General features: G+C 40.3%; 1 protein-coding gene across 1 annotated transcript in view; it reads left to right on the forward strand.

Annotated features, from left to right (window-relative positions):
- LOC122796057 (procathepsin L-like) overlaps positions 1-25,276 on the forward strand; it is a 112,516-nt gene that overhangs the window by 9,487 nt on the left and 77,753 nt on the right. Inside the window, exons 3-5 of the mRNA XM_044064521.1 lie at positions 16,867-17,091; positions 17,829-17,997; positions 21,996-22,116. Coding sequence (XP_043920456.1) covers positions 16,867-17,091; positions 17,829-17,997; positions 21,996-22,116 — 515 coding nt within the window. The remainder of the gene's footprint in view (positions 1-16,866; positions 17,092-17,828; positions 17,998-21,995; positions 22,117-25,276) is intronic.

The following is a 25,276-nucleotide window of genomic DNA, read 5'->3' on the forward strand; positions in this document are numbered from 1 at the left end:
AAGTGCCAGGTAACTTGAGTGCAATGTGTTACAAGTAACTAAATGCAAAACGACAAACAGTAACTTTCTTTCAAGTGAAACAAGGAAATAAGTACAGTAAGCAATGCAGATATCACTAGTGATCCACAGAAGTGCTGAGAAGTTGCGTATTAGGTGGAATTAGCTTCCAGGAAATAACAAGCAAACAAACAACAAGCATATAAACAAAGCTAGATTCAGCAGGCCTGGATCTAGTCTATGCTAGGGCAAACAAGGTGTACCAATTTCAGTAAGATACAGTTCAAATATTCAGGCACTATAAACCTTTAACCAGAAATTCCCAGCTCAGAAGGGCAGAGTCCAGCCTCTTCTCCCACAAGAGTGCAGACCACAAACCTTCTTAATGTAAAATAACTGGCCTGAAGCCCAAGTGCCTAAACCAGAACTAATACACTTGGACACTGGGCTCTCAATCAGCAGTTCCCAACTTAGAAGGATGAAAGCTACCTGTCCTGCACCACAGTGCTTGCCACAAACCTTCCTAATGTAAAACAACTGGTCTGAAGCCCAAGTGCTTAATCCAAAAGACTTGAATGATAGCTACACTTTAATCAAGTTACAACCAAGCAGTAATAAATACCATTGAATACTTTAGAGAATGTCTGGATTAGTGCTCAAGTTACACAAACAAAGCTAGATCCAGCAGGCCCGAATCCAGTCTATGCCACAGCAAACAAGGCGCACCACCAACTTCAGTAAGAAACAGTTCAGATATGCATGCACTATAAGCCTTTAACCAGAAATTCCCAGCTCAGAAGGGCAGAGTCCAGCCTCTCCTCCCACAAGAGTGCAGACCACGAACCCTCTTAATGTAAAATAACTGGCTTGAAAGCCCAAGTGCTTAAACCAGAATTAATACACTTTTAGAATAACAGACACTGAGCCCTCAATCAGCAGTTCTCAACCTAGAAGGATGTAAGCTACCTGTTCTGCCACAACAGTGCAGACCACAAACCCTCTCAGTGCAAAACAACTAACTGGTCCGAAGCCTAAGTGTTTAAACCAAAAGGCTTAGAATGAGTTACACCAAGCAGTAATAAATACAATTGAGTATTTTAAGATGATGCAAAAGTAAAAAGAAGTAGGTAGAAACACAAGTACAGTAAAAGCAGATGAAAATTTTTTTTTTTTTCTGAACAAGTGCTGAGATCAAAGAAACAGATTTGAGTGCTGAAACTAGAAAACTGGCTAGTTATAAGAAAAACAAGCTAGAAGGCTTCCCTCAAACACAGAAGGGCTTGGGGGCTCAGAAGCCTACAAATAGTCTGTACCACTTAACAAGAAAGGCAGGAAATAAGCTTAATTTTTTTTTTTTTTTTTTTTCTATTTCCCAGATGCTCTCTTTGTACACAGTAGGAGTGCCTGAAATCAGAATATGATCTCACTGCACTCAGTTGAGTGAGCAAATGAGATGGGCCCAGAGGCAGGCTGAGGGGCGGGCAGTTTCAATGCCACTAAGATTAACACCAAAACAAAAACAGGGCAGGTGGGTGGGAAAAACTGAAGAGCAGAATAACTTCAGTTAAAAATTCCTTCAACACTCCTTCATACACAGTTTAAATCAAATTAAATACTGTATTTTTTTAAAACAAAAGTGCAGATAAAGGTACTTAAATTCTCTTATACGTCCAGTTGAATATAACCAAGTTCTAGCTGGCCAAGCTGAGGTTTTAAAGCAGGAATTATTTCACATGCACTAGTTTAAATATGCAAGGACAGGAAATCAAAGAATGTGGCTACCCCCACACCTGTAATTACTAGCAAATAACAAAATTCAGCCAACACTAGCTTCAGTTCAAGTTACTGAAGAGCAGAATAACTTCAGTTAAAAATTCCTTCCAACACTCCTTCATACACAGTTTAAATCAAATTAAATACTGTATTTTTTAAAACAAAAGTGCAGATAAAGGTACTTAAATTCTCTTATACGTCCAGTTGAATATAACCAAGTTCTAGCTGGCCAAGCTGAGGTTTTAAAGCAGGAATTATTTCACATGCACCAGTTTAAATATGCAAGGACAGGAAATCAAAGAATGTGGCTACCCCCACACCTGTAATTACTAGCAAATAACACAATTCAGCCAACACTAGCTTCAGTTCAAGTTACTGAAGAGCAGAATAACTTCAGTTAAAAATTCCTTCAACACTCCTTCATACACAGTTTAAATCAAATTAAATACTGTATTTTTTAAAACAAAGTGCAGATAAAGGTACTTAAATTCTCTTATACGTCCAGTTGAATATAACCACGTTCTAGCTGGCCAAGCTGAGGTTTTAAAGCAGGAATTATTTCACATGCACCAGTTTAAATATGCAAGGACAGGAAATCAAAGAATGTGGCTACCCCACACCTGTAATTACTAGCAAATAACAAAGTTCAGCCAACACTAGCTTCAGTTCAAGTTACTGAAGAGCAGAATAACTTCAGTTAAAAATTCCTTCAACACTCCTTCATACACAGTTTAAATCAAATTAAATACTGTATTTTTTAAAACAAAAGTGCAGATAAAGGTACTTAAATTCTCTTATACGTCCAGTTGAATATAACCAAGTTCTAGCTGGCCAAGCTGAGGTTTTAAAGCAGGAATTATTTCACATGCACCAGTTTAAATATGCAAGGACAGGAAATCAAAGAATGTGGCTACCCCACACCTGTAATTACTAGCAAATAACAAAATTCAGCCAACACTAGCTTCAGTTCAAGTTACTGAAGAGCAGAATAACTTCAGTTAAAAATTCCTTCAACACTCCTTCATACACAGTTTAAATCAAATTAAATACTGTATTTTTTAAAACAAAAGTGCAGGTAAAGGTACTTAAATTCTCTTATACATCCATTTGAATATAACCAAGTTCTAGCTGGCCAAGCTGAGGTTTTAAGGTTTAGGTCCCTAGAGCATGTAGCTCGGAGGGATTGGGATTTCTTTAAGTAGAGCATGTCCATCAGCTCTGGGCTTGACATAGCTTTGTATGTTAGGCAGAGATCGCCTCTGAGTAAGTGATATGCAACGGACTAAAGCTGGAGTTTTTTGAAACCGTCTGCATAGGGCATCTGTTTGAGGCCGGTAATCCTCTTTGTGAGGTATTTCTGTGGCTTTTAAAGTTGTTATAGATGTCTTGTGAGGTACATACCAACGGGCCATTATACTCTATAATGTGTCTAATGAGTGACAAGTAGAGGGGAACAATGACCTTTTTTTCCTGGATGAGAAACCTTTTGTGATGAGCTGCGCCACTTAGAAGGATTTCCTGACTACTGTGGCAATGTGATTATCAAAGGAGAGACTACTGTCCACCTGTGTCCCAAGCTGTCTTATCACACTTTCGGTGTTAAGTAGACTATCACCTATGTGGTAGCTCCTAGGTACAGAGTTTTTACCAAAGGGGATGACATTATACCTAGTTTAGTGAGTTTATCTATAATTCCAGAGTAGGGGATGGTGTCAAAAGCTTTGGTGAGATATAGCTAGGCTGTGTGAACCACCTTACCCTCGTCTATGGCTTTGGTGACTGTTTCAAAGAAGTTGTATCAGGTTTAGGAAACATGATCTGCCTTTTACAAACCCAAACTCGGTGGGGTCCAGAGTTTGGAGATTACCAATGTCTTTGTGTATAAGATCCATGATGATATGTTACATGGCCTTGCAGACCAGGCTCATTAGGCTAATGAGGCGGTAGTTCCTGGGGTCCGTGGTGGCTCCCCCTTTGTGGAGTGGGATAACCATCACTGTACCATTCAGTGGGCACAAAGCCTGAGGTGAGGCTATGATTGAACATGGTGTTTAGGTGGGGTGACAGTTCATTCTGCAGTTCCTGTAGAACGCAGCTTGGGATGTTGTCAGGTCCCATGGATGCTGTGTTCTTGGCTTTGGAGAGTGTGGATTTTTACCTGTGCAGTCGTGATTACAGAACTTCGCATTCTTCCGGTATAGAGATGGTCATCTGCCAGGATGTTGGCAATATCATTTGGTTCTGTATATTTAGTGCCATTGTGCTGTAACTCAGAGCAGTTCTTTGCCATTGAGATTCTTGACATAGCTATAGAGTGTGTTGTGGTTGTCTTTAGAATCAGTGAAGAGTTTGTTTTCATAACTAGTTTTGGAGGATTTTATGAGGGATCTCAGCTTCTTACTGAGGATGACCAGGGAGTTCCTCCAATCATGGGATTTAACTCTTTTTTCTGCAACAGTTTCTTTCTTCTGTTGTAGAGTTTGTTTATGGCAGGGGACCACCATATTGGCTCCCTTTTTTTGGAGGATAGCATCTTGGTTCTGTTAGGGATAGCACAATCCATGCACTTGTGTAAGTGCTTATAAAGTGCATTTGTGTAGGATTCAGCAGTCATACCTCTATTGTCTGTCTGCATGGGTGTCGTGAAGTTTGCCACTTCTGTCTTAAGAAGCATGAAGTTGGCTTTGGAGAAATTTTTTACGGTGGTTTCCCTAATGGAGGGTAGGGACAGGATGTGGTTGTCTAGGGTGATTAGCTTCTGGTTGGATTTGACCAACGAGGACTTGACCTCTAGTGTGGAACTCGGTCGCCAATGTTGGTAATGACCAGGTCTAGGATATTGCTGTCCCTGGTGGGGGTGTGGATAAGTTGATCCAAGGCATTGGAATTTATGAATTCCAGAAAATGTTGAGCAAAAGAGTTGGTACATGAGTAGTTTTCCCAGTTAATGGTAGGGTAGTTGAAATCGCCCATTATTAGGGTGTTGGGTTGTACCCTAATATTTTCCAGTGTATCAAGGAATGAGGAGTGGTAATCCTGAGGCATGGTGGAGGATCTGTAGCAAGTTACAATTTGGATTGTGGTCTTGCCCAGAGTTAGTTGCACTTGGATAATCTCAGATGCATTATGCTGAGGAACTAGCCTGGAGGTGTGGATATCCTTAATGAATATGGACACGCCTCCGCCTTTAGTGTTTCCGTCCAGGTTAGGTGGCCGAAAGGTGTGGTATGAATTATAGCCTGGTAATGCAGGGGTGCTCTCTGGAGCTTTGAACCAGGTCTCTGTCACTGCACAGATGTCGATGTTCTCCATTTTAAGGAGTGCCTCAAATGAATATCCTTTGAGGTTTAGACTTCTAGCATTGAGTATCATTACCCTCAGATTTTGCTTGCTTTTACCTGTTAAGATGGTGAATTTGTCATTTGAACCTTGCCTAAAAAAGGCACTATATGGGTGTCAAGAACCTTTGCCAGTATCTGGAATCCCAGGGTGACAGGTGCAGGCCATCTCTGGCAAAGCATTGTGGTCTGTTGATCATGTCATCCCAGGCAGACAGATACTGGATCCCCTTAGAATGACACTAGAAGCTTAGCCAATTGTTAAAGTCAATCATTTTGTCCTTGTACTGTGATACCATTCTGGGTGATGGCAGGATGCTACTCAGGGCTAGGGTCATACCTGCCTGGGCTACAAGATCGGAGAGCTCCTCCATGCCTCTTTTCATGTAGTCCAGGGAGGTATGTCTCAGATTATTCACTCCAACATGGACAATGAAAGAGTCATATTTGTACTTGTTGTGGAGTGACCTGAGTGCGTGCATTATGTGGTGGATCCTTGTACCCAACAGGCAGCTGACACAGTAACTTTCTCCTTGTTTAGCCTGGTGAGTGGAGCATCAGTGTGCCTGACTATAGAGTTACCTATGACTAGAGTGTTGGGTATGATGTTATGCCTTACCCACTGTGGTTAAGTGACACACTGAGTTTGTGGGCTGTGTGTCATTTGGGTTGTGTTGGGGGGTGGAAGTTGCTTGCATTTCTGCTTTGGAGGTCTCTGTTGCTTGAGCAGATTTTTATTGAGAGCATCTGCGAATGTAGGCGTGTGTTTCGTGTTTCTATGCATATGTTTTGGTGGTGTAGGTTTTGAGGGACTATGTGATGAGTGTGGTGTGGTGCAAGTGTTTACCTTCTCCTCTTGACTGTCTTGTCCAGTCTTGGGTGAAGAGAGCTTTGCTTCCAGTTCGGCTATATAAGTGCATCTCTCACAGGTTATAGTGTTGGGTGGTAGGAGGAAAGGGTTGTCTGTGTACATGAGGCAATTGCTGCATTGCCCCAAGATGACCAAATTCATCAGGTAGACTGGATAGGTGCTTATTTATTAAGTACTAGAAATTGTTTTCCTCTAGACAAGTGATCTTATCAGAAGTCTTTGATTTTTTATTGTTACCTCCCTTTGTGGAACTGATACATGGCTTGTTACAACTATTACATTAGCATATCTGAGGGCTTTTGTTTTCTCAATTTGGCATTATGCCTGGTTTCTACTTGGGGGCTACTTGACATATTTTTTCCAATTTTGGATGAAACTCATTTTCAGAACATATGCACTATTAACTGTTATAATATCAGAAGTGAAAATTCTATATATTTTGCATGGAAATGTAATATGCTCAGGATAAAATGCCATGCTTTCAAATGGTTTAATTGTGTGATCAGTACTAGGCTGCACTGAAACCCCTATGGGTAGAATACAATTCTTAGCTGGGATTTTTAGTTGAATACCTTGTTGCTATTACCTGAAAGTTTCATAATGAAATCTGAAAAGGAGACTTGAGATGCTGCCTTTAATATACAGATAAGAGTTTTGTTGGTGTATATGAGTTAACTGTCAGTGTTTGTTTGCTTTGTACTCACTTTCTATTAGGAGTGTTGGTTTAAAATTCTGTATCATGGGCAAAACGCACTGATAGCCTAGAATGCCCCTACTAAATTGTAATTACATCAGAATAATAATCCATATATTTCAAAAGAACAAAAAAGTATTTTTCACTTGTAACGTGTTGTGACTGTAGTGTCATGCTTTTAAGCAGCTAAAGCTGTGGGGTCATATTTAGTAGTATGCTAATATGAAACACTTGAGGTTACAACAGCAGACATAAACATATTGTATAGCTGAAAACCTGTTGGTTATTCATGAAAGTTCCATAGTAAAACCTCAAAGAAGGACTATATACAGATTCCCAGAGTCAATGCTTCATTTGATTTAATCTGTCACCATCTAACGTTTTGCATGTTTACGTCAGGGGTGTTGTACATTCCTTCTTCTCAGTATGTAGAATATTGTAAGGATATAGAATGTAGAATATATCTGTCCTAATCTGTCATTACACCAGAAATAAAAATTGTTTCATTTGAATACAGAATTTTTTGTCATTAGAATTTAGACTCGTATGCAATACAGAAAATTACATGAAACTCAAGTTGTTTTTTTCTTTATACTTGGAATTAGACTATAGTTGAGGGTCATGACATATTATTCTGAGGAATATGTAATCCATACAGTTTCAGAGATATGTACATTTATTGCTAGTTATCCTCAACAGTCCTATATTACCATTTGTATGCTCTGTGTTTGGTTCCTAACAGACTTATACATTTCTTGAGGCTGACAACATATGTAGATGTACAAGTGAGTAAGTTAATAAATGGTTCAGCATGAACTGATACATATAGATAACACTCTACAAAAATTGCACACCTCCTGGCCACTTACATAGCAGTGTTCTTTTCTTCTTACTGGATCTCTTTAACTGTCCCCTTTAAGATTTTAGCCAATCACAGTGTATATCTGACATGACCAGAACCAAAAGAGAACAATTAAGGTCTGAGTAAGACACATTAAAAAATGTGAAGACAAACTGCTGCTTGGTTTATTTATAGCTTGGTAATTTCCTAGACCAGAAGCCTGAACTTCACTTGTACTCAAGGTTAAGATGACACTGGGTTGCTTATTTTAGCTAGTATGGGGCAGGTATAGGAGAAACTTTTACAGTTGGGGTTAAATTTTAATGAAAAGAAAAGTAAGAGATGGGGCAGAAAACTGTCAGGAATTGTTTTCTGAGACATAAAAATCTTATGAATTTCAGGAGATAATGCAAGAAAACTGCAGGCAAAATTCAGATGTGGAAGCAATTCATGTAACACATAAGAAGAAGGTATAAACTAAGAGGTACTTTTGGGCTTATTTGATTACATAGAGAGTGCTTGTGAGACACTCCAGTGGTGAAGAAGAGTTCCTCCCTAACCCAAGTGCAACTTGGACAATTGGATGGGGAACAGGAAATTCATCCCCGGTTTGGCACCTATGTCCCTAATGGACACAAGCAACTTGTAAATGTTTCATCTCCGAGGCCCCTGCTTGTAAATGTTTCATCTCCCAAACCCCTGCTTACATTTACCAAGGGTATCAGAACTTGTCAGAGATTTGGGATGTGTAACTAGGCTTAAAAAGACCCCTGTGGTCATTAGCTTAGTACCTATGAACCTAGAGGGGAAAAAGCCCTGACTAAGGCCAAGTCAACCCTGGTTCCATTAGTGGCTCAGGTAACTGATGGAGTAGCAAGGAGGGTTAGACATTCCTGTCCCAGAGAGGAGGGCAGTCCTACTGGCAATTTCAATATCTGATCCATGATGAAGGCTGTGGATGTGATGTGAGGAGGTGTGTCAAGAATAAGGGAATGGGGGGGGGTTGACTGGACTTCTGTGGAGCAATGTTAACCAGCCCTCATTGCATGTCTGCCCTATAGGACACTCTGTTGACCATAGGGGAGGAAGGGGGTAGGGAAAACAGGGTATGTCATAAAATATAATCCCTTGGCAGACAGTGTTGTCTACAATCCCCTGAAAGCCTTTAGGTTCTCCACTGACTCCACTTACACTGGAGTAACTCCAGGGGGAAAGGAAAAGCTGGTAGACTTGATGATGGCCATGGGCCACTTGGTAGAAAGGGCATACGATGAAGAAAAGCATTCAGAAAAGCTAAAAAGTAGTGTTTATCCATTATGGGAAGATTTAGAGATAGAAGAAATGGACCTTTTTAAAGGTACTATAAGGAAATATTCTGCATCTGATAAAATAAAGAGAGAGTAATATAGAGAAGAGAAAGGACAGCTAAATGTCTGCAATCCAGTAGGACATTTACTTAGTTTCTTTACTTTCATTTAATAGAATAAAGTATATGAAAGAGGGGAAAAGATTTATTGGACAGTTTAAGAACAGCATTTTGGAGGATTTTTTAGAAGTGTTTAACAGTGGACAGAAAAAAATTTATGAAAAGGGTCACTGTTATTTTAAAAAAAAGATAATTCTGATATGGATTAAAGTTTGGTATAAGAAACTAGTCAGTAGAAGAAGGTAAAAAAAATATTAAGTGTATTTAGAATCAGGCTGTAGTAATTATACACAGGAGAAACAAAAATGGATTTTGAGCTAGTAAGGGGAAGCAATTGTAAAATAAAGGAATGGACATGGGATTTCTTTTTGGTAGCTGTTATATAGCAAACTTCAGTAACAGCAGAACTGTGATCCAATGTGTTAAAGGAAAGAGTTTGGTAAAAGGGTATGGAGTAAAATTAAATCTGGATCATGTTTTTTGCTTTGTAGAAGAATAAAGGGTTAAAAAGTTTCTGGAAGATGATAAATACATAAATGTAATTGTAAAGAATCTGAAAATATAAATATGGGCCATATTAAATCTGGAAAACTAATGTTATGAAAAATGCTAGAGTAAAGTTTTTATACAGAATAATCAGAATAATAAAAGTAATTAATGCCTTTGGGTTATATTTATTTATTTTATTTTACAATTGGTTACCAGGAAAGTCTGCCTGGACACAAGTCCTTTTTCAGCAGAAGCCTGGGGAGAAACTCTCCACATATAACAAAGCACATACAATGTAAGTATTATCGATTACAATTTCACAGTTAGTAAGACATTTTCCTTTTACATCATTTCCCAGTTACAGACCAGTCAATAACTGATAACATTTGTAACTGGGTGAGTTAAGAGAAGCTATTCAGTTTGAAAGGTGAAGCTGTAAATTTAATGCTGGAAGGATGGTTTAGGATAGACTTTACTGTTAGAAGGGAGACACATTTTAGGTAGATAAGTTCAATGACAGGTGGTAAAGGGAGAGTAGAAGAGATACAGAGAATACTCTAAGGTTTATGCTTAGGACAAGAATGAATTGTAGAAGGAAGAGGCTGAAGGGGAAGATAAATGCCTGATAGAAAGGTGTAAGAAGCTAGTAATCCTGTGAGACCTGAGGTCTAGCCTGGAGAGTTACAGTTACATATCCAGTTGGCTTGTAAGTGTGACAGGAAAAAGGCTGTGAGTAATGTTCACGGAGAATATTTTATTTATTGTATTTTTAACTGTGGAGAAAGGAGTTAGAAAATAAATATCATGAGTACCTGTATGTTTATTATGCATAGTTTTATTTTGGGTTTCTTTTACAGGAGCATTTCTGGGATTCAGAGAGATTCTCTCCACCTTTGTTAATTCACTCACATTAATGAATTAGCACAATGGAGGGAATCTCCAGTTTAGAGAAAAGGTTAAGAGTTACTGAGTTATCATGACTAAATTCACTACTATGTTGTCAGATCTGACCATGCTAGTGTTCTCCTTATCATCCCATACATTGCTATATGATAGGTGTTCCCAACAAACACACACACACACACATACACACACACACACACACACACACACACACACACACACACACACACACACACACACACACACACACACACACACACACACACTTACATTCAGCTGCATTCATGTCCCTACAGGCACCCACATACACGTCCACATAGACAGACAGACATGTACTGGTGGGATGAGCTATGACCATTTCCATAGGAATGAATGAGTGTACACTAGCAAAAATGGTGTAGAGTTTTTTCTTACCTGCAATAAATAAATAACTTGGTAATTCTGATGAATTAGTTTGGAGTGTCCACCATTTGGCTGATTAGCATTTGCCATGCCCTTGAAGTCTTGCATTACCATGCAGCTTCTTCATTGACATTGCTATCTATGGTATGGGCACTACCAGAGAATAAACTATAGGAAGGAGGGTGGTCGCAGTCTCTGAGTTGGAAAGGCTTACTGTGATGAAGAACCCAGGTTTGTTTCACATCTTATGAGTGCATTACCCACTTATGAGACTGTACCATAACCATGGCACTATGACTTACTGTGATGTAGAACCCAGATTTGTTTCACATTTCTTGAGTGCATTATTCACTTATGAGACTTTCTAAGCTAGTATAGTCCAGTTTTCAGATTAGTGATGAATTCAGGGCTGTGTTATGAGTTTCTGTGTTTGCCCATACCTTACTTGGATAGAAGGAAGTTTCTCTGTTCACTGTGAGTGAGGGAGCTTTGAGCAGCCTATCTGTCCCTGGAGGTGTGGTTTCAGCCTAGAAATTAGTAATTTGTTGGCCATTTTGGGCTAATTTCTCTCTCTTTCACTTCCCTGCTGTAAAACCCGCATTTGCACGGTTTTGCGTGCGGGCAGCGCTGGGTAGCTAGGGTCTAACTATTCCCGGCTCCATAAAGTATGATCTTCAATTTTTCCCTTGGAACTAGACAAATTTTCAAATTAGCACTCAAACCATTCACTTCTCATCCCGGCACTTGCTCAAAACTCATAGCAAGTACTAATAAACCTCAGCACTAGACCCCCTATATTGTATAGAAGGACAAGGCTCTCTATTCAGCCTTACCAGCCAATCAGTAAAACAGTTCACTGTACCTATTCAGGCATGTCCAAAGGGCAGTTTCAGGTGTACTCTCTGGTCCAACTGGTGAATCTGGGCATTTTGAGGCAATGTTACAACTGCCTCATGTGCACAGACAACCTTCTCATCCTTCCACCAAACACTAATACATGCAAGAGATGCAATTATACAGACAAACTGGAGGCTAAGCTCTCTCAACCCAAGACTGGACCAGGCAGTCCAGATGAGAAAGGAATTACTTGCATCATACCACCAGTCTCATACAGATCTATGAAACCAGCACTGGCAAAAAACACATAAATTCATGAAAACATAATCTGCAAAAGCAACCAAGACCTCCAAAGCAGACCACCCCCAACACAGACCATGAAACACATACTTCACAAAACCAGTTTGCCATACAATCACAGCCCTTAAGGCAAAGTAACATACCCAACACACTAGTAATAGGTGACTCTATAGTCAGGCACACTCACGTCCCACTCACTAGGCTGAACAAGGAGAAGTTTACTGTTAACTGCTTGTCGTGTGCCAGGATCAACCACATAACACAAGTAATCAGGTCACTCCAGAACAAGTACAAATATGACTCTGTCATTGTCCATGTTGGTGTGAAAGACTCGAGCCATACCTCCCTGGACTACATGAAAAGAGACATGGAGGAGCTCTCTGATCATGTAGCCCAGGCCGGTATGACCCTGACCCTGAGTAGCATCCTGCTCTCACCAAGAATAATACCATGGTATAGAGGAAAAATTAACAATTTCAAGAATTGGCTAAGCTTCTAGTGTCATTCAAAGGGGATCCAGTTTCTGTCAGCCTGGGATGACATGCTCGACAAGCCACGCTGCTTCACTAGACACGGCTTGCACCTGTCACCTTTAGGCTTTTGAATACTGGCCAAGGCTCTTGCCACCCCTATAGTGCCTTTTTTAGGCGAGGCTCAAAAGACAAACCCACTGCCGTAACTAGCACAAGTAACAAAAAACTGAGGGTAATGCTACTCAATGTCAGAAGTCTAAACCTCAAAATGCATGCACTCGAGGCACTCCTCAGTATGTAGAAAATCAATATATGTGCAGTAACAGGAACCTGGTTTAAGGCTTCAGAGAGCACCCCAGCACTACCAGGCTACAACTCCTACCATATATTTCGGCCACAAAACCTGGACCGAAATACAAAAAAGGGGGTTATTTTTTTTTTTTTTTTTTTTTGTTTTTTTTTTTTTTTTTTTTTTTTTTTTTTTTTTTTTTTTTTCCCCCCCCCCCCCCCCCCCCCCCCCCACCCCCGCCCCCCCCCCCCTCCCCCCCCCCCCCCCCCCCCCCCCCCCCCCCCCCCTAATTTCCCCCCTCAAAAAAGGAATAAAAAACCCACCCCCCTCCAAGGGTTTAAAAAAAAATGGGCCAAAAAAAGCCAAAAAAGGGGTAAAAAAAAGGGGAAAAAAAAAACCCCCTCCATGTTGGCCCCCCAAAAAAACCCTTTTAACCCAAAAAAAAAGGGGTGCTTAATTTCAAATTATACAAAGGCATTCTTTAGCTATGCCAAGAATCTAAGTGGCAATTCTCAGATCTGCTCGAAGTTAGTGCAGAATGGCACAAATTACACTGAACCGACCAATATAGCCAACATCCTGGCAGACAGGTTCAGTGCAAACTTCACCCCCCTCTCACCCCCAAAAGGGCCCATAGCTATACCAGATGAATGCAGTGCACCTGAAATCACAGACACTCAGGTTAAAACAGCCCTCTCCAAAGCCAAAAACACAGCATCAATCAGACCGGATGGTGTCCCAGGCTACATCCTACATGAGCTCAAAGATGAACTTACCCCTCATCTAAACTCACTGTTTAAACTCAGCCTTTCCACAGGTTACGTGCCCACAGATTGGTGCACAGCAACGGGTATTCTGCTCCACAAAAATAGAGCCACAGAGGACCCCGGGAACTATCTCCTTATAATTTTATTTTATTTTATTTATTTTATTTTACATTTGTTGACCGGGCTAGTCCAACTGGATATATGTCCGTTTTCAGTAGAGGCCCGGGGAGAAAAGCTCCATTAGTTGTACACTTTCACAAAAAGGCATAAATGGTTACATGAGAAACATAGCAAGTGAAACAGATAATATAAAAAGATAGAAAATAAATTGGCATAAAAGGTTACATGACATCATAGCAAGTGAAACAGATAATATAAAAAAGATAGAAAATAAAATATCTTTTTTTTTTTTTTTTTTTTTTTTTTTAAGTTAACAAGGGTAATGGTAGAGAAAAGAGTTAGCATTATTCTGGATTAGTGCAGGAGCAAAGCCAGTGTTTATTGAGATAAATTTTTAGTTGATATTTGAAAAGTTGGAAAGAGGTTAAAGAAGTGATATCAGAGGGTAGTTTATTCCATGTTTTTCCAACAGAGTTGGAGAATAAACTGTCACCTGCATTATTGTTAGGTTTGGTAATATTAATCAGAAGTTTATTTGAGGAACGTAGTTGTTTCAGGTTGTTGTATGGAGAAATAAGGCTAGAAAGTATTGGTGTGTTGGTTGGCTGATATAGAATCTTATAAGCAATTAAGATCTGTTGAAGTACAAGTTGGTTAGGAAGTTCAATCCAGCCTAGTTCTTCTAGGTTCAAGCAGTGATGAGTTCGAAAAGGAGATCCAACAGCGAATCGAGCTATGTTATGATAGGATGTTTCTAGTTTCTTCATGTTGTTTTTGGAAAGATTAGTGTAAATGGGGGAAACATAGAGAAGAGTGGAGATTAGGTGAGATCTAGCAATGGTGGACCTTGCTGTAGGTGTTAGGAAAGGTTTAATTCTGTAAAGGGATCCTATTTTTTTATTAACTAATTTTATGGTGTTATTGATGTGAGAGTCGAAGTTGAGGTTATTATCAATAGTTATTCCTAATAGTTTTGTGGTCAAGTCAGGAGAGATGAGCATTCCGTCAGTGGATGTAAGAGTAAAGTAAGGTGGAGTAGATTTACGAGTAGGTGAAAAAAGTAATAGTTTGGTTTTCTTGGGGTTAAGGAGTAGACAGCAGTAAGAGAACCATTGTTCTAGAGCGTTAAAAGCTTTTTGAGTAAGTGACTGGAGTTCTGTTTGAGAGTTAGCAGTACAGATTATAGTTGAGTCGTCTGCATATTGTATACAGGTAGTATATGGGATAGCAGATTGAAGGTCATTAATAAAGATTGAAAATAGCAAAGGGCCTAGGATAGAACCTTGAGGTATGCCTAAGGAGATAGGAGATCAAGAGCCAGAGGTTTTAGGATATGTAGTAAAAGTTTATGATTCACCATATCAAAAGCTTTGGATAGGTCGATGAAGACCGAGGATGATAGATAGTTTTTGTTACGGTTAATGTTAATGGAGTTAGTGAAGGAGAGTAAAGCAGTAGTGGTACTGTGTGAGGGTCTGAAACCATGCTGACAGTTAGAAAGTAGGTTGTTGTTGAGAAGGTGATTTAGTATTTGTTTGTGAATACATTTTTCCATGATTTTTGCGATTGGTGAGAGGAGAGCTCTCCTGACTAGCTTGGTCTGCAAAGCTATGGAGCACATTAACAGAGACATTGGAAACCTCCAAACACTGGACCCAACACAGTTCATCTTTGTTAAGGGCAGATCATGCCTTCTAAACCTGGTGGACTTCTTTGAGACAGTTACCAAGGCTATAGACAAGGGAAAGGTGGTCCACACAGCCTATCTAGACCTCGCAAAGGCCTTTGGCACCATTCCCCACTCGGGTATTATAGACAAGCTCACCAACATGAACATAAACCCCTACGTCACGAGATGGGTTGCCAGCTGGCTCACAGACAGAACCCACATGGTAAGAGTTGTGGGAGCTAGGTCTGACTCTAAACCAGTTACAAGTGGCATTCCCCAGGGTTCAGTCCTAGGACCCCTCCTGTTCGGCATATACTTCTCAGAGGTACAGGCAAGCACAGGAGGACTAGGGCTGACCAAGTTCAGATGACTGCAAACTAGGGGCTATAATTGACTCTCCGGCTGACACAGACATCCTCCAGAAGGGTCTCACGGAGACAGATACCTGGTGTCAAAACCATGACCTCAAGCTAAATGCCAAAAAGTGCATAGTCATCCCCTTTGGAAAAAAAACAAGTACCCACAAACTACCACATAGGTGGTAGCCCCCTAAATATGGAAGACGTAATAAGGGATCTGGGGACCCAAGTAGATAGTAACCTCTCCTTTGATAATCACATTGCCAAAGTGGTTAGAAAATCCTTCTACGTGGCCCACCTAATCACAAAAGGGTTTGCATCCAGATCGAAAGAGGTAATTGGGCCCCTCTATGCATCACTCATCAGACCCATCATAGAGTACAATGCCCCATTTGGGATGTACCTTACAAGACACATGCAACAACTGGAAAGACCACAGAAGTACCTCACCAAGAGGATTACTGGCCTCAAGCAGATGCCCTATGCAGCTCGACTGAAGAAACTCCAGCTGAACTCGGTTGCTCAGAGGTGATCTCTGCCTGACATACAAGGCCATGTCCAACCCAGAATTTATGGACATGCTCCACCTAAAGAAAACCATATCCCCTCGAGCCACACGCTCCAGGGATCTAAACCTCACCACAACAATAAATAGGATATGCTGAAGGGATAGATTCCTGTCCCAGAGACTTCCCATGCTCTGAAACAAGATTGCAATCTACATTAGGCAGAGCTCCTCACTAACCCTCTTCAAGAGAAACCTTGATGAGTGGATGGGAAACCGAAATTTTACCCCAGGGATCACTTCAATGGCTCTGCTGGACAGAGGCACAGGGAACTAATCTAAGGGGGTGGCGAAAGCCAACACATTCTGGCTAAGCTTATAAATGCCTTTGGGCCGATAGCCTAGTACCTACCTATGAACCCATGTACCATGGCACTATGACTTACTGTGATGTAGAACCCAGATTTGTTTCACATCTCATGAGTGCATTACCCACTTATGATACACTACTATGGCACTATTAAAATATTAATTGAAGCATTTGGTATGGAGAATAGAACCAACAGCCTTCTGACTCACTTGGTATCAAAGGTAAGAGTATTGCCTTTTTGCCACAGACACTGGCTAAAGTAAATATAATTTGACAGAAATGACATACATATTTTATGGGAGTTATGTAAATAGACTTCTAGAATGCTTTTGAGTTTGTAAGTGTATACTGAAAGTTTTAGTTTAATGGTATTCTTCAAAAGTAGCAACATTTGAAGTATGTGATTGCTATTTAGTAAACTGAAATTTCCAATTTGAATCTAGGGCCAGTGTGGTTCTTGCTGGGCATTCAGTGCTACTGGATCTCTGGAGGGGCAACATTACAAGAAAACGGGCATGCTGGTGTCACTAAGTGAGCAGAACCTCATCGACTGTTCTTGGCCTCAAGGAAACAAGGGCTGCAATGGAGGTTCAATGGCTAGGGCTTTCCAGTATGTCAAGAGTAATGGCGGTATTAACCCTGAATCCTCTTATCCATACACTGGTACGGTACGTATGTAAAATAAATTTGCTTTTATGACTTTATATCATGCCCTCTAATAGAACTTTTAACTGTTTAGTGCTCTTTAAGGACATCTTTTGCACTTAAATGTTTTTGTCACACACTTGATACCCATGTTGAAAAGCTGACTGCAGTAACAGCACCTTTGAAGTGAAGAAATGTGAAGAGCTGGGCAGTCTGTCTATTTTTCTTTATATGGCCTTAAAATTACTTTAGGAAGTGATTTGAAATGTGATAGGCATGTGAAGGTGTTAGTTGTGAAATGTAATGTTTTTCTTTTATTGCATGGTCTCAATAAGTTAATTTTGTATCATTTGTGCCTTTCTGTTAATAGCCAGAGTGGTATATCCTCCCCCACCAAAAGGATATCATTATGGTTTGAATAATTATTTTGAGATAATGCAGTTAAGTAGAAACAGAATTTGTCTACTTTTTTAGTACTAAAAGAATAAAGGTAGCAGTGGATATGCTTTCAGTCTGTAGGAAACTATGTTGTTCTACTCGGTTATACTGTTGAATGTTTCATTAATTCCTTCACAAAAGGTCTCTGAATCCATAGTCTTTGAAATAGTTTTGAGGTTTACAAGCAAACATGTTGAGTAAAATGCAACTTTAAGAAGCATTATATCAGACTGTTTTTGTGAAACATCCATAAAATGTCATATTTTGGTATGGTCTTCTGTGCTTGTTTTATTCACTAACTTTTTATCCTCTACCTTTTTAGAATGGACAGCCGTGCCAGTATGATGCTCAGTACAACGCTGCCAACTGTCTGGGCTATACTTATGTTAAAAGTGGAGATGAAAATGCTCTGAAGACTGCTGTTGCATCAAAAGGACCAATCTCTGTAGCTATGGATGCAAGCCAGTTTTCCTTCCAGTTCTATAGTTCAGGCAAGTGTTTTGATTGAGAGGTGCAAATCTGTGAAAAATGGTACAGCTTTCATTTTAGGTGATGCAACAATGAAAGGGAGCAGGTTCATGGTTTAGTACTAGGCTAACTCCCATTGTGGGCCAGTTGAAGCCTAGAAAATTAGCCTATGTGAGGATTAATCCCTGCACCTTGTAAGGTAGGCACCTTAACTTATATGCCAACCTCACACCATGAATTAAGGCTAACTGTCCTTGTGTGCTATTCCAAGATCAGCCAATTACCTCAAACCCTGCCCCTAGTGCCTATAAGATGAAGAACATTTTAATACTTTCCTTAAACAACCCGCAGCTACAGTATTGCTTTCTCTTAGGTGGTTAAAAGGTACTTTCATCCTAACTATCCATTGTTTTACCGTTACTCAGTCATGAGAAAGATGCTTAGATGTTACATTATCTAATTCCTTGAAACAGCAATGGCTCAGCAGGGGATCAGGTGCATGAAAGAAGTACGTGTGAGGCATTTAATGGAATATGGTGGCTGTGGCCTTGAAAATAACTTGGTAGAGATTCAGGCTTAACATTCGGTGCTAATACTGATATCTATCCCATTTTGTGTTCTCCATTCTTGTGTGTGTGTGTGTGTGTGTGTGTGTGTGTGTGTGTGTGTGTGTGTGTGTGTGTGTGTGTGTGTGTGTGTGTGTGTGTGTGAGTGTGAGTGTGCATGTTTCTAATGTCTGTTTGCATATTATTGTAATTGCCATTTGGAAAACAACTTTCTATATACTCCTTCAGAAGAGACGTAATCTTTTTTTTTCCCTTGGTGATACTCTGAAGATTTTTGGGACTAAGATAAAGAATGAATGATTCCTTTTATTCTTCACTGGAGGGTAAGCCTCAATATAGTGTTCATTAAAACCAGAAGGTTCCATGTTATACACATCTTAAGCTGAGGTCACTTCCTACTTCTTGTTGGTTAGGGCTGATTAGGCTACATTAAATTATTCTTAAGTTTGTACCTTTGTGAGTGCTACCTTATGACACGCACTAAAAATCTTTTCCAAGGTGTAGCCTGTCTTGTGCCTGTATATGGTATAGCTGTAATTCATGGAGAACCCGACAATGGCTGTGGTCTGCTGCATTGAAGCAACTCTAAATTGGATAAAGTTATTTCAAATACTGGTGGTACTGGGTTGAAGGGGTGTGGGAGAATGTCTGTCATTATCCTGCAGGTATGCAGAACACCAGTGCACATAGTTCACACAGGCTATCTTCTGGTAAATGGGCATGTGGGTAACTATTAAACTGTAATTGGTAGGAGATGGTGTTACTTATATCCTCACTGTAACAGAGGGTCAGCTAGTCACTGGGAAATTGGGAAGTGGTTTTGGGCTTTATTAGTTTATGTGGTGGGCTAGCTATGGGTCCCTGCCTCAGTGATAAGATCTGTTACTGGTGTTAAAGGACTTGTATGGTTTTCCTTTTCTATGAGGTAGCAGCTATATGTATTTTAAGCTCTTTCTGCCCATGTGTTGTGAGGAAGTCACTGTTCACACAATAACTACAAAAATCAGGCTTTTTGACCATGTGTTGTGAGGAAGTCACTGTTCACACAATAACTACAAAAATCAGGCTTTTTGATTAGCTGTAATTACCTGTAGCCATTGTGGTGGACCATGGCCCCAAACTTGCAGTTACTTCTCAAGTAGTTTAAGAGATGGCCCAGGTCAGCTATTGCATGCCAGCATATGGTTTAATAATGCATATGGAAAAACAAACTACTGTTGACCAAGTAAACATCTAGCAGACCATGATCTAAATCTCCTACTATAGTCTCAGGCAACAAAGGTCAGCCTAATGTGCCTTTATAAAATGTAATTAGTCAGGGAGTTATATTCATTTATCCAGAGGGCTTCCAGAATTCTTCTTTGCATTCCAAAAGATTTTAACTGTTATTTAGAACCAAGCAACAAACTCTTACCATTGAAGAGACCACATATACTAGCCTTTTTCATTCTCATGTCCAAACACTGGTACAAATTCATGCATAAATAGGCATGTGCATGCTTAAAATGCACGTGTGCACACACACACACACACACACACACACACACACACACACACACACACACACACACACACACACACACACACACACACACACACACACACACACACACACACACACAGACACACTTGCTGCCACCAAACAAGCAATCTCCAAAGTTATCTGTATATATAGTTTTTGAGATGGCAGTATGTTCACAAAATGTTTAAATTCTTCAGTAAAGAACTTCCTGCAGATGGTATAATATCTAATAAATGTTTGTAGCAGTAAGCAACTTTTTCACAAGATGTCAATAAATGTTAAAAAATAACAGTAATATACAGACTCAGTTTTTCACAGTACAGTATTTCCAAAAAAATTCAAAAATATGAATAAGAAAATGTTATTTAACCTAGACTATAAATTATAAATTAGCAGTTTTGACATATAAAAATATGTTTTAAAAATGAACAAATAATAGGCGATGAAGCAATGCATCTGTTAAGAGAAAACTGGCCAAACTGGCTAAACTAACCGCTACCTAAAGTCAACAGAGAGACAAGTATTACTGTGATATGACCAGCTTAGGTTTACAGGATGGTAGCATCTTAAGAAAATATAAATATGGGAAGGGTTGCAGCTTGAATCTGAAATAACTGGTAAAGCAGCTGAACTATGATCATGTGTTGTTGACAGAAAAGAAGGAAAGGTGTATGGAAAGAACTGCAGACATCTGCCTAAGCAAAAGATGTGGAAGTCAAAGTACCAGGGTGATGAGCAACCCAAACTGTCACAGTGAGTGCTGTCTCAATAAAATAGAGACTGCAAGGGCTTCATTTCTCCAAGTCTTTTGGGTTTCTAATATCGTGTTAGAAATGAACCCCATTCCCAAGTCAAAGTATGATTAAAGTTCATGAAATTAACATTGGTTCAGTCTATGATGTTTGCCAAAAGTGGTCTTGGCAGCAGCCGCAAAGTGGCCAGAAATGACTCCTGCAATTCATACAGAGTCACATGTACTGGTAGCATATCTAAGTACGATTGTTTTATGAAACCCATTGCTCCTACTACTATTGGAACTGTCTGGGTGTCATTCTTCTGCATTGCCCTCATTTCTGCCTGCAAATCCTGGTATTTTATGACTTTGTGTCTCTCTGCACATAGGACACTGTAATTACTGGGTGTAACTATTTCAATGATCAATGCTACTTTGTCTTCTTTTCATGGACTACTAAGCCTGATTTTCTTATATCTATTTTTTGAACTGTTGTTAATGGGTGATCCCATGTGATATAAATGTCATCATTCTCTGTAATGCTTTGTGGCTCATGTTTCCAATGCTTCTCAGATGCTTTGGTATTGTAATGTTTGCACAATACCCAGTGCAACAGTCTTGCCACATTATTATGTGTTTCAGTATACAAGCCCTTTGCCATTAGTGTATCATGTCCAGCGATAAGATGTGTGACTGTTTCCAATTCTGTTTTACAAAACCTGCATTTGTCTGTTTCTCCCACATGTTCAGTGGAGTTTGTAAACTAACATGTACATAGTCCACTATCCCTGACCACCAATCTTAACCTTTTGCCTTTCAGTTTAAATTCACCTCTCCTTAACCATTTGTATCCTGATTGACACAAGGTTGTCCCAGGAGTTTTCTGTACTTGTAACTATATTTAGGTCTTTTCCACATTTCTTGCCTTTTCATCTGATTCTTCACCTTCTCTTTCTTTTGTGTTTTTGGCACATTAATTTGCTGCCTGGTTAAGTTTTGTTCACATTTGTTCATGTTTATTGTTCCTTCATCAGTTTCATAATGTTTATACACTCCCTCCTTCTCAAGTTCCTTTATATCACATTCCTTTCCCAAACTAATATTTTTGGTGTAGCAACTTTCCTGCTTTAAAGGTTGTTTTTGCACAATTATCAAGACCAAATATATAAACACTGTGCGGTTTGTTCTTTTCATCTACAGGAATTTATAATGAAATTCAATGCAGCAGTACAAAACTGAACCATGGTGTTTTGGTTACTGGTTACGGATACAGCGGGCAAACAGAAACTACGCTGAATAAGTACTGGATTGTTAAAAACAGGTAACAATTCATTTCTGATAGTTTGTCAGTAACTAATATAAATCCTTTGGCTGTTAGTTTGTATGAATGAAATTAACAGATGTGTGCATGTGCACAGTGGTATAATTTGTTGAGACCTATCCACCATGCCCCCGAAAGTACATCTGTAACGTTAAAAATGAAATCCTTCTCTTGTAATAGAAAGTTAATTCCCCTTTTAAGATACATTGTTATCTGAGTATTGTGTAAGTCCTGAATGCGTGTCGTGCTTGCATCTCTTATAAGATAACCTGTTACTGAGTATTAATTTAATATTTTGTGCTGTTTTTTTCTCCCCACTGATATGCATTAAGCTGTCAGCTCTGCAACACGAACTGGTGTATTTTTTTTAATTGCATTTCACTTGATTTGTAAAGTAACTCAGCTAACAACTTATGCATTTTCTGTGGCTGTATAATGCTTTTATCTTGGCATGATTAGTGTTTTTCTTGTATGTTAGGATGCAAAAACTATTTGTTAACCAGATAAACCCATTGGACACAGTCACCTTTTTATGGGGGGGTGTGGTGCAGGAGCAATGTTTAAGTGACTTGCTCAGAGACACATAGTATCCAAATGGAGGCTCTTGGAATCAAACTCAAGATTACTACAGGATCTAGTGTTAGCAGCATGCGACTTGAACCTCTGACCCAAACTGGCAGATTGAGTCCTGCATGATGTCCTTCTATTCACATTTTGCAGTATTCATAACCTTTGGGTTATCTTCCACTCAGCTACCCAAACATCTGGCCAGTGTACTACAGCTTTAGTCACTGTAAAGTATGTGGGACATCTGACATTGGCCGTAGGTTGCGTAGGCCATAAAAGTGACGTCTGCACGTACCTTCCCCAGAACTTCTCTGATGCCAGTTGAACGTCAGCTCATCCTGCCATCTCTGCTGTTGGATCCTTTGAATTTAAGATAAGTACCCCACTGGGGCCTTTTTTCTTCCTTATTTTGGTCTCTGCATGCCTGCTCAGGTTCATGTCATCCAGGAAAGGAAAGTGTAGGTGCAGATGTAAGATCCCCCATAAAGATGCCCACATCCTCTGACTTTTCTGCCTAGGGCCTAACCATGACCATAAAACCTGCATGATTTTTCAGGCCTTCATTCCTAAGACTCTTTGCAGCCATCTGCATGCACTAAACATTTATTTAGAAAACCAGCATCTTAAATGACTGGCTCTGGTGATGGGCCATCCGATCAGACCGTTGAGCCACCAAAAAAGAAGGCCAAAGTTTCGAGGCTGAAACCTACTGCTGCATCTCCACCACCTGATATTCCCCCTGTGGCCAACGTTTGCCTGGAGAAACATACGGAACCAGGTGTTTCAAGTATAGCAGGTACCGTTCTGGAGGCAACAGAACCTAGGGCTGAAAGCATGTCCATGGAAGTTTTGCAGATGCTGAGTGCCTACGAGGAGGGGAAACCTTGGCTCACAATGGACGTCCAGACCGGCCCTTCCACTGCTATAGAACAGTCCAAACCTAGACCCTCCTTAGGCCCTACGCCCTTCAGACCTGTCTCTTCCTTAAAAAGAAAACAAAAGACAAAACATGTCTCACTACTGTTTGAAAGCCTGCCTTATTGGTAAGCTTTTCTGACAGACCTTATTTAATGCATTCATGGACCTTAGGCCTTCAATGCCTGCTTCCCCTCTGGCTGCCCCTCTAGATGTCAGTTCTAGGCTTCAGACTGAAGATCCTCTTCCTCTTGGAGCTGAAGACTCTTCAGATTCCTCTTTCAAGGACCCTCTTTCCTATGTCTTTCAAATTCCTTTCCCTCGTTGGTATGCATCCCCAGAGAAGGACTGTGCTGAGGCAGACACCCCAGGAGAGGACCTCACCTTTGGTGAAACCATCTCTTTTATGAGAGAGTTTTTTAAATGGGACTCCACTGAAATGACTGAGGTTCAAAAGAGGTACTATGAACTCTTACAAATGGACACTCCTTCAGCATCTGCCATTCCTCCAGTCTTACCAGGCTTTTTAGACGTCTTCAATGCAGCCTCTAAAAACTCTGAATCTTAAACACCAGCTCCTAGAAGGCCTTACAGGTTTCATAATGTCCCAGAAGGGGCCACAATTTCTGATTAAATGCCCTGTTGCAGACCCTGGCACAATTTCAGTCTCTGCAGACTACTTCCCTCCACCTCTGTCCTTCCCACTGATAAGGACAGTAAGACTATGGAACACATTGGCAAAAAGGTATACACTTCTGCCACTTTGGCTTTTAGGGCTGTTAACTACCAGATGCACATGTCTAAGTATGCTCTGGCCCTTTTGACTCAGGTTTCTAAACTGTTGGCTGATCTCACAGACTCGCAAACTAAAGCTCAAATGTCTAACCTCATCTCCTTGTCCTCTCAAGTGAAAAGACATTTGATCAGATGCAGAGAGGCCTCTGCCAGGTCTGCAGCTTCTGCCTCAGTGCTCAGAAGGTGCTTTTGGCAGAGACTCAACCCCTACCTGATATCAGGGCTAAACTTCTGGATGCACCCCTGGACAATTATACCCTATTTGGGAAGAAAGTGGCAGAACTTTTCAAAACACTTCAGCAAAAGGGGAAGGAATTACAAGACTTAAAGCATTTGTTTGTGTCTCCAGTTTCTAAATTCCATAGGAATTATCCCACCAAACACAGTTCATCAGAAAACTTTCTGCTCCTACCCCTCATTCTAGGAGCAAAAAAGAACTCTAGGAAGCAGCAGTCACCTTCCAGGCCTGTTCAAACTCCAGTTCAAAAACCTCAGTTTCAGGACAGGGCAGGGAGTTTGTGACTCCCTGCCTTCTCCTCCACCCCCACCAGATTCCATCCCCCCTATCCCAAATACTGTCTCACTGTTTTTCTGTCTGGCAAAGTATTACCTCAGACAAGTGGGTCTGGTTAATTATAGAAAAAGGTTACTTCATGACTTAGATAATTCCTCCCTCCTCAAGAGCATCCCACAGCCACCAAAGGGTCATCTACCCCCCCATCAAGGGACTATCCAACCTGTCCCTCTTTCAGAAAGGGAAAGGGCTTTTACTCCAGACTTTTCCTAGTCCCAAGGAAAGATGGCCCATGGGGACCCATTGTGGACCTCTCCCACCTCAACCTTTTTCTACAAGTATCCGCTTTTTGCATGTTTACACTCCAGA

This window comes from Protopterus annectens, chromosome 2.part2 (genome assembly GCF_019279795.1).
Source record: "Protopterus annectens isolate FY-2018-M chromosome 2.part2, PAN1.0, whole genome shotgun sequence".
Taxonomy (NCBI): domain Eukaryota; kingdom Metazoa; phylum Chordata; order Ceratodontiformes; family Protopteridae; genus Protopterus; species Protopterus annectens.